General features: G+C 38.5%; 1 protein-coding gene across 8 annotated transcripts in view; it reads left to right on the forward strand.

Annotated features, from left to right (window-relative positions):
• The window catches only part of CSGALNACT2 (chondroitin sulfate N-acetylgalactosaminyltransferase 2), a 50,960-nt gene that overhangs the window by 21,180 nt on the left and 16,294 nt on the right, over window positions 1–13,486 (forward strand). For 4 of the 8 annotated variants that reach the window (XM_054503930.2, XM_054503931.2, XM_063669804.1 and 1 more), the window contains 4 exons: window positions 1,771–1,987; window positions 3,555–3,656; window positions 6,922–7,100; window positions 10,051–10,145. In XM_054503930.2, coding sequence (XP_054359905.1) covers window positions 1,771–1,987; window positions 3,555–3,656; window positions 6,922–7,100; window positions 10,051–10,145 — 593 coding nt within the window. The other 4 variants (XM_054503934.2, XM_063669806.1, XM_063669805.1 and 1 more) reach the window with 4 other exon arrangements.

The raw sequence follows: 13,486 nt of genomic DNA on the forward strand, positions 1-13,486 counted from the left end.
CAAATCCAAATCATCATGGCCATCACTTGCTGCACTGTAGCATTATTATAATACACTGAGGCCTTTGGAGGCCATCAGGGAGTGCATTATGCTTTGCAGTGGCATTGCAGCTGCCTTTCCTTGTGGCCTCCTCTTTTTTCTGCTGTCACTTCCTGCCATTTTCGATGGATTATTTTTCTCAAAACTCTTCTGATTTTTCTGCAAGCTCAGCTTTTTGTCTTCTCACTGTATGTTTGTAGCTTATGGCAGAATGGAAGCTGCGGAGGAAATAAGATAACTAAGTAACGTGTAAAATGTCCTCACATCAGCTCTACCTAAAAAGAAAGGGAGCTGTGCCAATTTTATATTCTGCAGCTCCTGCTTTTGTCTTATAACTCTCCTTGGATTCTGATACTTCAGGATTTTTCTCTAAATGGAACATATTCTGTTCCTCACTTTTCCTCTACTGTGCCACTGTCTGCCCACTGCAGGGAGAATAATTACTAATAATTAGTGATGACAACTAATTCCTATCCCCTTCTAAACTTTAGCTCAGATATCACTTCTTCTGAGAAGTCATCTGCAACCTCAAGTCTAAGACAGCAGTACTTCTGTGTGCTCTTGTCACCTGTACATTCATACTGCTTGTCACAGTATGTGGCGTGCGCATTTCCTGGTTTGTGCTTCCTACTAAACTGTAAGCCTCAGGAGGGTTGGGACCAAGCCTATTTTATTCACCATTTTTTACCCAGATATTTACTGAGTGACTCACACATCTGTAGGTCTAACCTTCTCTCTCCTGAGCACCATACTTAAAAATCAGATTGCTGCTGGGCGCAGTGGCTCACTCCTGTAATCCCAGCACTTTGGGAGGCCGAGGTGAGCAGATTATGAGGTCAAGAGATCAAGACCATCCTGGCCAACATGGTGAAACCCTGTCTCTACTAAAAATACAAAAATTAGCTGGACGTGGTGGCACACGCCTGTAGTTCCAGCTACTTGGGAGGCTGAGGCAGAAGAATTGCTTGAACCCGGGAGGTGGAGGTTGCAGTGAGCCAAGATTGCACCACTGCACTCCAGCCTGGTGACAGAGTGAGACTCTGTCTAAAAAAAAAAAAAATCAGATTGCCTCTTAGATGCGCATGCTTTTCTCTCAAAGGCATCTCAAATCACTGTGTTTAAATCTGTACCAATTTTTCTTTGTCTGACTTCACTCTAGTCAGTGATTTTATATGTATGTATGTATACACACATATGTATATAGATATATATATATCACGTAGCACTATATTGTTATTATTTGTCTATTTTTCTGTCTCCTTCACTAGACTGGCCCTGTCCTCAAAATTGAGACCATGTGGCACTCTTTGTATCACATAACTGACATGAAGGCACTCGATTTCTTTTAGTTGACCTAAACCAATAGAAATTTTGGCTCTTGGGTCTAGATTTTAATATTGCTAGAAGTAATTTCTGTATTTATCATGGTTACCATATTGATAGGTTCTAGTATTTTTAAAAAGTCATATGTAAAAAGGAATGATTGTCATTTGTAGTATATTTTATAGATTGAATAAAATAATAGAACAGTGAACATTTTTTTTTAACCTTTCCTTTTCTTTTAAGTGAGTAATTGTTACTGTGCAGTGGGGATAAATATTTTCACAAATAGGTAAAAATCCTGCAGGTCTGGTTTAATACCCTTTATGTTTAAGTGAGTAAAATCTGTCTTCCCATTGAATTTGTAAACTTTGACATGGAGATGTCTTTGTTCCTAACTCTTTCCTTTAGGTTATTATCGCACTGAGAGAGATAAGGGCACGCAGTATGAACTCTTTTTTAAGAAAGCAGACCTTATGGAATATAGACATGTGACCCTCTTCCGCCCTTTTGGACCTCTCATGAAAGTGAAGAGTGAGATGATTGACATCACTAGATCAATTATTAATATCATTGTGCCACTTGCTGAAAGAACTGAAGCATTTGTACAGTTTATGCAGAACTTCAGGTAACTGTCAGGGCCTAATGATTAAGCTACATTCTCCTAAAAAAAATCACGTTTTACTCACATTTCCTTAATTTATCTTCAGCAATTATAATTACTTAGAATAATTTCATAGGCTTTAGGGGAACTTTATTTTTTTATATTCTCTCTTTTTTTAAAGCATGTGTAGTATATTGTGTTATAGACAATTTGAACTATGAAATAAATTGAGAGTGACACCTATTAGAAACTAAATTTGATGGCCTTGATAATTGTTTGCGAATTCATTTTAAGACAAGTTGAATTTTTAAAAAATCAGCTTTACTAAGGAATAATTTATATGCAGTAAAATCCACATATTTTAAGGATCTAGGTATCATGACTCTTTTTTTTTTTTTTTTTTTTTTTTTTTTTGAGACAGGGTCTCACTCTGTCACCCAGGCTAGAATGCAGTGGAGTGAGCACAGTTCACTGCAGCCTCAACTTCCTGGGCTCAAGTGATCCTCTTGCCTCAACCTCCCAAGTAGCTGGGACCACAGGTGCATGCCATCTTTTTTATTCTTTGTAGAGAGAGGGTCTTGCCATGTTGTCCAGGCTGGGATTTAATGTCTTTTGACAAATGTATACACTCACGAACCACCACCCCAATCAAGATACAGAATACTGGTGTCTCACAAGAAAATCCCCTTGAGAATGATTTGAGTTTTTTAATTGAAATACATTTAGACATACAAACATTAAACTAAAAATTGGAGAAAGTTATTTCATCTTGCAAGGCAGAGAATTTGTAAAGTTTTTTTATGTTATCAAATTTGGATATTTTAAAATGCTGAAGTGTTTAATTATCTACACATTATGAAAACTATTTGTGGAAAATGCTGCTTTTTGATTTAACAGTTTCCATGTTTCTAATACTTTAATATTTGTAATGTTTTAGATACTTTGATTTACTAGTTTAATGCTTTGTGATCCTAGTCTTTATTCTCATATTGAAATTGTTGGATTTAAAAGGTTAATTAAAACTGTTCTGCAGCTGAATGTCTGGCAGTCATACTTCCAAGTGAGATTTACTGTTCCAAATAGCTCACTTGAGATCTGATTTCCTAAAGCATTTTTTTATTGCCTTTCTTGGAATTACTTTCAAAGGCCACATTATTATTTACAGTAAGTAATCTCAGTCATGGCAAATATTTATTCCTTAATGATAGTTACAATTTTTGGAATTAGCCAGTCTGAAGACAAAATAACTCTTAATCCAAAAGGTCAGTATTTATTTATTTGGTTCTGAACCAATTGAGTTTATTTCCTTGAATAGCTTGTGATTTGCTTCTGAAAGCAATCCAAAAGCAAAAGTTCAAAAAATGTTTTGAAATAATGGCAGCAATGTCAGACTACTTCCATGGTCCTCCAAGGGGTGTACTCATTCAGGCATAGACCTTGTGCCTTCCATAATTCATCAGTATTGCCACTTTTATGTTTACTACTGTGTCAGTAATGCCTCATCTTCTTGTTAAAGCTTCATCTGGTTGCTTTCTGAATGAATAGTGCCTCATGTTTTCTTGAATAAACTTTTATTTTTCACTTCTGTTAGGGATGTTTGTATTCATCAAGACAAGAAGATTCATCTCACAGTGGTGTATTTTGGTAAAGAAGGACTGTCTAAAGTCAAGTCTGTCCTAGAATCTGTCACAAGGTTGGTGAACCACATCTACAGCGAAGTCCTTGATATATAACATTGCTAAAAGAGAATTTCAGATATGTAATGAGTTAATAATTTTTAGTAACTATTACTTAAAAATTGGCTGAGCATGTGGGCGGTGGTGGTGATGATAAGTTCCTCATTTCACATGCAACCCTACATGACTCAACTTCCCTTCACTGCTTAGCAGGCAGCCTGGCATGATGCTCTCTCTGTGGCCCACTCACCTTCTGTGTATTTGCTGCTGCTTTCCTTTTTTTAAAATCTGATTCCTTCACTTTGACATAATCATCTTCTGAACTTGTCTCTTTTTTGTCACCTTTCTTTCCTTCCATTTCCTCAGGCTCCTTCTCCTCTCCCTGCTAACAATGCTGAGGTCTCCCATATCCTTAAGAAACTCCCACTCAACTCTGAAGTGCCCAGCCGCTACTGTTATGTTTCTGTCCTTTCACAGCTCAACATCACGAGACAGTAGTTCATAACTAAGCAAGTCATACAGTACCTGGCACATAGTAGATGCTCAGAGGTTTGAATGGATGAATTAGTAATCCCTTAGTACTTAATTATTAATTCTTTAGCTTCTCAGCCTTTTTCTTTCTAAATCATGGGCCCAAAGATACGACTTAACTGCCAAATTCTTTTCTGTTATTCTTTTTCATTGCTTTTTTACCTTTGACAACCTAACCAGTATTTCTGTCTTTAAATGTTCTTCTTTTGTTTGTAAAATGTAACTATTTTGTAAATGTAAGTATGATGTAATATAAACTATTAGGTTGATGATCATCTCTAACCACACCAGCTCTATATCCTTTACTTGCTTCTTTACCTTTCTGCCAGTTGTGGCCATTTGCCAAGAGCCCAGATTTGATCAGCCATTCTTCTCAAATCATTCAACTAACATTCATTGAGTCCTACCTACTGTGTTCCAGGTACACTGCTTGGGAGTTTGACTGGGGTAGTTGGAAGAAGAGTGGGCATAGATGAGTGAATCTGAGTCCCTGACCTGCAGGGATTCTCAGAGCCTTGATTTATATAGACACGATTCACTGTCTTCCCCTTCCCTACACCAGCTCCTCCTCCTGATGGCCCTCTTTCAGTTCAGAGTAAAACCATTTTCACCATCTGGGCATGACTTCTGAGAGCCACAGTCTTTTACTTATTCTTTGCCTCCAGTTACCTCTAATTAGTTAGTTCCTACTTAATTCACAGGACCTCCTCTATCTCTTCCTTGCTTCTGCCACCACCCTAACCTTGGTTCCCCCTCCCTCCATTTCTTCCCTTCCTGTCCCTCCTGAGTGTTTTTAGATCACCTACTAAGTGCCACGAGCTCACACTGGTAATACTGAAGTATTGTCAAGACACTTCTGTGGCAAATGGTGTAAACCTACCTTGAGCTTGCTTGAGGAAAATAGGAGCAGTATTGAAGAATCTTGGATACCTCCCAGAAATAAAGGGATTGTTACAACCAAATTTGGGGAAGAAAATCAAAACAACTCTGGTTTCTCAGGGATTGGAACCAGAGACTTTAATACCATCAAAATTCTCGTCTCCTTGTCTGTTTTTCTCTGCATGTTGACTTCATTCTCCTGTTGCAGATTGGCTTCTTCCACATGGTGAGGGATATGACTGTTGGCGGCTCTGGGCTCACATCTTCTCAGCTTTGCCATCAGAGAGGAAAGAGCTTTCTCCCAGCTCCAGTTGAGAAAATCCCAGGGAAGGACATTTTGCCCACTCTTGAGCCAATCACTATGGCCAGGTGGGGTGGGGGTATTGGGACTGGCCCACCTTAAGCCTGGTCTCCACCCCTAGGAAATTACTGTGGTTGGGTTGGGCAGAGAGTGAGGGGTATTCTGTGATCAGTGCCTCCACTTGATGCTGAGTATGTGGGGTGGCAATGGGCAGTTTTCCCCCAACAGAGGAGAGATTTATATTCTTTAGGACGGGGAGAAGAGTCCTAGGCACTCAGAGCACTTGGAGTCCACTCCATGCACTATTTGAGCCTTTGTTCCATCTCTCCATTACCTATTCTGTACTGTTGTAAGTGTAATCCTCCTAAAATGTTACTTTTTTGATTAGGCTGCACCCTAGTGCAGTGAGTGATTCTCCAACTTCAGTGCCAGAGTCACCAGGAGGACTTGCGAAAATGTAGAGGCTTCTCTCCAGCCCTAGCATCTGATTCAGTGGGTCTGGGTGTAGTCTGAGAGTTTGCTTCTCTAACATGTTAACACGGGAAGCTGATGCTGTGGGTTTGGGGGCCTCACTGTGAGAACCACTGCCCTAGCAGAAAAGCCCTGCTGATTCTCTTTGCCTTTAGGATACTGACCGATTTCTTTAACCTTGCATGGGAGGTACTCTTCACTCTGACCCTTCTCTCATTGTTCCCATTTTAAGATTCCGTTGACCCTTATCTCACTGTTCCCATTTTAGGGTCCTTTCCTACCAATCTGATTTGTCTGATCCCTTTTCTCTAAAATGCTTTCTACATTCTTACCTCTTTGCCTTTGAGAATAATTATTTTGAATGACCTTTACACTCACCACTGAATTCAACATTTTAACCGAGGCATAACTCATGTTCCACTTCTAACATCTTCTCTAACTACTCCAGACATGAGCGATGTATTTTTCAGAACTGCTGTTCATTCATTCATTCAGCAAATATTTATTGAACTACTCTATCAGGGGACACTGCGTCCGTAGTAATGAACAAAACAAAATCCCCGCTCCCACAGAGTGGGAGAGACACTGGAACAAACATGTCTGGCAATATAAAGGAAAACAGCTGAGGAAGAGGATGGAGATGAAGGAGTGGGAGGTTGCAGCTGCTTCTCAAGTAGTATTAGGGAGGATCCCTCTGATAAGGTGACATGTGTGCAAAGACCTAACAGATGCAAGAGGAGAGTGATCTTTGTGTGTGTTATCCATTTAGAATGCATTATTAACAGACATTACAGCTATTTTTCCATTTGTGTATTTTTCATCCCCCCAAAAGGTGTTTAAGATTCCAAAGGTCAGTGGCCACTTTAACACTTTTGGAGCCTCATACCACCAACATGTGCCTCAAATGTGGGCATTTGGTGAATATCTCTCCCTGATGATAATCATACACATGAAGCTGGGATTTTCTTTCCCTGTGTGAATGTAGAACCAATATAATCAAATATTTGAAGTGTAAAACATATTTTGTAAGCTGTGTTAAAGGAAGAAAATTGGTAACTTTAAGTGGGACTTATCATTTGTTGTGTGTGCTTTCCTCATAGTGAGTCTAATTTTCACAATTACACCTTGGTCTCATTGAATGAAGAATTTAATCGTGGACGAGGACTAAATGTGGGTGCCCGAGCTTGGGACAAGGGAGAGGTCTTGATGTTTTTCTGTGATGTTGATATCTATTTCTCAGCCGAATTCCTTAACAGCTGCCGGTTAAATGCTGAGCCAGGTGCGTAAAATGTTGGTAGATGAGCTGACTATAGAATTTAGAACGTTGTCAGCATGTCCTATAGTTTGAATCAAGTGATTTTGAGGGAGAAGTTTTAGTTAAACCCCAGTATTTTTTTTAAGTTATATTAGGCATAATTTAACTGGAATACTAAATAGGAAATTGAAAATTTGACCCTTTGAAATTAATATCCTTTGTTCTTTTGGGTCCAACTTCCAGTGACTACATTTGAAGCCAAATATAGAAATGCAGAGGAACAGGATATCTACAAATTGATGAGGTGGGAGCAGTGCAGGTCAGAAAAAGAGCTAAGCAGATGGTATGGAGATGTGTGTGAGAGTCTGAAGCACTCAGCTTTGGGCATATAGCGTCCACACATGCAAACATACCCCCATGCGTGTGTGCACACACACTCACATGGAAGTCTAGATGCAGATAGTGCTTGGTCTCCAGACTGCATTTTGGGGTGATTTACTATACTTTGCTTTAAGTTATAGATATTTTTTGAAAATTAATGAGATAGCCAGGTGCAGGGGCTCACGCCCATAATCCCAGTACTTCGGGAGGCTGAGGCGGGCGGATCATGAGGTCAAGAGATTGAGACCATCCTGGCCAACATGGTGAAACCCCGTCTCTACTAAAAATATAAAAATTAGCTGGGCATGGTGGCACACGCCTGTAGTCCCAGCTACTCGGGTGGCTGAGGCAGAAGAATTGCTTGAACCTGGGAGGCAGAGGTTGCAGTAAGCCAAGATCATGCCACTGCACGCCAGCCTGGTGACAGAGTGAGACTCCATCTCAAAAAAAAAAAAAAAATTAATGCGATGACATTTTTTGAAATCAAATTTTAAATGCTTTTTAGTTCATTTAAAAGAATTAAAAGTATTAAAGAGGCCAGGGGTGGTGGCTCATGTCTGTAATCCCAGCACTTTGGGAGGCTGAGGCGGGCGGATCACGAGGTCAGGAGATGGAGACCATCCTGGCTAACACGGTGAAACCCCGTCTCTACTAAAAATACAAAAAAAATTATCCGGTCGTGGTGGTGGATGCCTGTAGTCCCAGCTCCTCAGGAGACTGAGGCAGGAGAATGGCATGAGCCCAGGAGGCGGAGCTTGCAGTGAGCCGAGATTGCGCCACTGCACTGCAGCCTGGGCGACAGGGCAACATTCTGTCTCAAAAAAAAAAAAAGTATTAAAGAATCTCAACAGGATGAGTAAGTTGAGGAAATCTGTTATACAAACATGGTGACTATAGTTAATAACAATATATTGTATACTTACAAATTGCTAAGCCAGTAGTAGCATTAAAAAATGTTCTTACCACCAAAAAAAAATGTTAATTATGTGAGGTGATGGATATGGTTATTAGCTTGATTTAGTCATTTCATAGTGTATGAATGTAGCAGAACATCATGTTGTACACCATTTTTATTAGTCAATTAGAAAAACATTGGGGGTGGGGCACTGCTGAGCACAGTAGCTCACACCTTAATCCCAGCACCTTGAGAGTCTCAGACAGGAGGAGCACTTGAGCGCAGGAGTTCAAGACCAGCCTGGGCAACATAGTGAGACCTAGTCTTTAAAAATAAAATTTTTGGCCAGACATGGTGGCTGAATGCTTTTTAGCTCATTTAAAAGAGTTAAAAGTATTAAAGAGGCCGGGCGTGGTGGCTCATGCCTGTAATCCCAGCACTTTGGGATGCCAAGGCAGGCGGATCACCTCAGTCAGGAGTTCAATACCAGCCTGGCCAACATGGTGAAACCCCATCTCTACTAAGAATTAGCCAGGCGTGGTGGCTTGTTCCTGTAATCCCAGCTACTTGTGAGGCTGAAGCAGAAGAATTGCTTGAACCTGGGAGGCGGAGGTTGCAATGAGCTGAGATCGCCAGCCTGGGCGACAGAGCAAGACTCCATCTCAAAAAATAAAAATAAAAATTTTTTAAAGAATCTAATAGCAAATGGGTTTTTTTTAATGTAGAACTATTCATATGCAAATGATTGCCTTCTTATTAATTAGGTTAGAGGTAGTTTTCAGGAACTCTTTGAGAACCTAATGAATAAATGAAGGTTAGGTTTATTTTACAGCATGAAATGCAAAATGTGAAAGTTGAAGGAGACGTATTTGCTTAGTTTAAAAGAAATATTTTATATCCAGAAATAGATTTGCCTCTGGAAAATTGAACTCCCCATCCCTAAATGTATTTGAACAAAGGTAGAATGAGCATCTGCTAGGGATCTTGTAATAAAAAGGTTGCCATGTTACTCCCACACTTGCTGACAATCACTGAACACTTCATGTGATCATATCTAATTGAAGCCAGCCATAGCAAGGGTTCCCTCTCCTGAGGGGAGATGGGCTAGTTAGCCTTTATGGTCCTTTTAGATCAGTCAGTTTGAATGCTGATGACAAGGTCTTCTCCAAGGGCTATTATATCAGGTAATTTTAACACTTATCTTCCTGACTCTTCCAGATTTTGGTTCAGATTTATTCTATATTTTCATTATTCTCTGCATATCTATTCATTGTACAGTATTCTTTGAATTTACTCTAATGATTCATTTTTAACAGGTGGATTTAACAGACGTTTCTAAGTTTCATAATGATTATCAGAGGTTAATCTACATTTATTACTACTGATTAGATGAAACAATGAGTAATAAATGACTCACGTAATGAATACACATCTCCCCAAAGTCAAAGGGAATAAACGTGAAGCATCCTTTAGTTTGTTTTTTGCTCTATTCTTTTGCAAGGTTATAGTTAACCTACTGATAAGTTACCAAATCATCATATTCATCAAATTAACATGATGTTCTGTAGCCTGAATATTAAAAAATAGACAAAATCATGTATAATAAGAAAGACTTTGATAAAACTTAATAGATATTGCAATAAAGAACAGTTCTTCGTAACTTCTTTTTATGTTACAAATCTATATTTTAATTTGTAGGTAAGAAGGTGTTTTACCCCGTGGTGTTCAGTCTTTACAATCCTGCCATTGTTTATGCCAACCAGGAAGTGCCACCACCTGTGGAGCAGCAGCTGGTGAGACTTTCACATTTTCAGTTATGAAAGACTCTAAAGATTTTTTCTAGATGTTTGTTGTGTAAGTAGAAAACAAAGTTTCAATAAAAAACTGTATTTCCATGAGCAAAATGTTAAACTACAGTTATTGTAAACGCATTTCCATAGTTCCTCTTTATACCCCCAATAAAATGCTTTTCACATTTATTGCTTCAGAATTAAGTGTAGGGGGAGCAGAGTTTAGGTCATAAAGGAAAACCTCATGTCTCAGAATGTGGAAATTGTACAGTCATTTCTACTGCTTATTTTTACTAATACTAAAAATTTGATTTTAAAAACCCTACTAACTAGAAATTAAATCTACTCTGCTAAATAAGAGGAAATAGTATACTCTGGTAAATTACCTGGAAAGTCATGGAATATAAATGCCGTATATCAAAACTTACAGTTATTGCCAAAGCTAATTTTATGTAAGCTTTTTAAAATTTTTAAATAAACATTATTTCATAATAATTTAGATTTAGAGAAGTTGCAAAGATAGTACAGAGAGTTCCATACTTCACCCAGTTTCCTCTAATGCTAACATCTTATGTAACCATGGTACATTTGTCAAAGTGAAGAAATTAATATTGGTAAGTTATTGCTAAGTACACTAGGATTATACCAGTTTTTCTACTAATGTCCTTTTTCTGTTTCAGAATCGAGTCGAGAATACCAAATTGCTTTTAACATAATCTTTTATTGTTAATACTAAGAAAAAGTAGAAATGATTAAAAAGTCACTTTAAGATGTTTAAAAAAATAAAAAATAACTTCAAGGAAAGTAATAAAGGCAGAAGTTAATAAAACAAAAATAGATTGAGAAGTGTAGAAGCTTATGTTTATGTACAGAAAATTTAATCATAAAGTAGACACATTTTGGGTAAAAAGGAAAACATTGGAAATTAGAATATGAAAAGATTGAGATAAATCAATTTTATAGGGTAAGTTTTCTAAATTATAAATAAAATGAAAGATTTGAGAATTTATAAAATATGAACACAGGCTAAGTTCATGTTAGTATTTTATGAATAAAAGAGGTGCATGTGGGCCGGGCATGGTGGCTCACACCTATAATCCCAGCACTTTGGGAGGCCAAGATGGGTAGATCACAAGGTCAGGAGTTCGAGACCAGCGTGGCCAATATGGTGAAACCCCGTCTGTATTAAAAATACAAAAATTAGCCAGGCATGGTGGCACGAGCCTGTAGTCCCACCTACTCGGGAGGCTGAGGCAAAAGAATCACTTGAACCTGGGAGGCGGAGGTTGCAATGAGCCAATATCATGCCACTGCACTCCAGCCTGGGTGACAGAGCAAGACTCTGTCTCAAAAAAACAAACAACAAAAAGGTGAAAGCTCTGAAGAAATTAAGAGCCATTTAAAAAAGTTATCAAAAAGTTACCCTGTAGGTACATAAATACAATGTTTTAATTTATGAGCTTTTCCAGACTCTCAAAGAGCAGGTAATATTAGCACCATATGATGTACTTAACATATTTTATGAGGCCACCATTATCTTGATATCAACACTTGGCATAGTACACACACACACACACACACACACACACACACACACACACATACACACGCCTCTACCTTATCTGTAGGCCAGTATTATGAATATAAATACAAATAGGTTCAAAATGGCAAACTGAGCACCCACATCTGCCATATCTGACAGTGAATTATTCTAAAGAAAAGGGTACATTAGTACTGGAAAATGAGAGAAGGTGTTAGCAGCCATAAGTTTTGAGAACTTTCTGTAAGACGATAGCAGTTAGCATAAGATTTCTGGAGGAGAGAACAGACTAGAACGTGTTCAAGAGAACAGTGAGTGAAGATGGGGCTGCTTTGCATCCTCTGAGCTCATAGCAGACAGAATGGAGGGAGCCTGGAATAAACATGCTTCTCTAGGTGTGCTGAGAAGCAGGCATCACAGGGATTGACCCTCAGTCTAAGGCAGTGTGTGTGGTCCCTGGAGCTGGAGAGGCTGGTCGGGGTGGCTAGGGAGCCCCTAGACTACAAAAGTGAACTACTGTTAGCACATTCCCCCTGAGACCCTGTTCTAATCTCCTTGACTGTGACTGGAGATAGGCCATTGTAATCGAAGCTAACAGCCATGGACTTCTGAACAATACTTGAAACAAAAATGAGTAGCAATTAACCAAGACTAACCAAACATTTGAGGAAAAACAATACTATGAAAGAGGCACCAAGTGTTAATACACAGAAAAATCAACACATGAGTATATGAATACAGATAGAAAGTAATTTTAAAATATATCTTTGGGGAGATTAGAGAAAATGTTAAATTCATAAAACAGGATTTGTTGCTTTAAAAAATCAGAACTTGGGAATTGTGAAAATATTTTTTAAATCAGTAAATGGTCTGAATAGCAGAATGGTTACAGTTGAATCAAATTTGTAAACTGGAAGACAAGCCAACTGGACACGTAAAGTTCACGAGATAACATGAGAGAAAAATTGAGACAAGGAGGATCAAGCCAGAAGCTCCCATATTATTAATAGGAGTTCAGAAAAGAGAGAATATTGAGTGGAGGAAATGGAAGAAAGTTTCCAGAGCTAAGCAGAAACAAATCTTCTGGTGTTTGGAGAACAACAGTAAAGGGACAATTCTAATAGCTTCCAGAGACACTAAAAATAGCAAAACCCAGCTTGTTCACAAAGGAGTGACAATCAGATTGGCATTCGCCTTCTTTTTGAAAACACTGGTGTTAGAAAACAATAAAGCAATACTATGAAAATTCTGAAGAAAAGTAACTTTGATTCTAGAATTCATATTCGACCTACTATTTTAGGACAAAATAGACATTTTTGAGCTTTCAAGGACTCAGAATTTATTTCTCACAGACCTTTGTAATCGAGTCCAGCAAAATGATAAATGTATACATTGAGAGAGGAGGACCTGAGAGTAAATAGTGGTGAACAACCAAAAAAATTAAGTCTAAACATTTGTTGATGTAATAGTGTAAATAGTTATGTTGACATAATAAAAGGCAATTAATACCAATTTGGGATTAAGATGTCAGAGGGTTATGTACATGGTATACTTAGGTGTATTACCTAGCTGTCAGCTGAGAGGGCCTAGAGCTAGTGACACCCTAACAGTAACAAGTACACTCAGCTTCCAAATCTTAGTTTCTAATACTGTTCTCCAATCAAAGGAGCCAGAGGTCCACGGATAAATGGTTGATTCCAGGGCAGGGGCAAAAAATATACAAGAAGACCCTGGAGCATCTTACAGTGCCAGAAAGTAAGAAAGCACTCAACAAAAAGATAGGGGGAATGTGTCACAGCGGCAC

Source organism: Pongo pygmaeus, chromosome 8, assembly GCF_028885625.2.
Source record: "Pongo pygmaeus isolate AG05252 chromosome 8, NHGRI_mPonPyg2-v2.0_pri, whole genome shotgun sequence".
Classification (NCBI taxonomy): domain Eukaryota; kingdom Metazoa; phylum Chordata; class Mammalia; order Primates; family Hominidae; genus Pongo; species Pongo pygmaeus.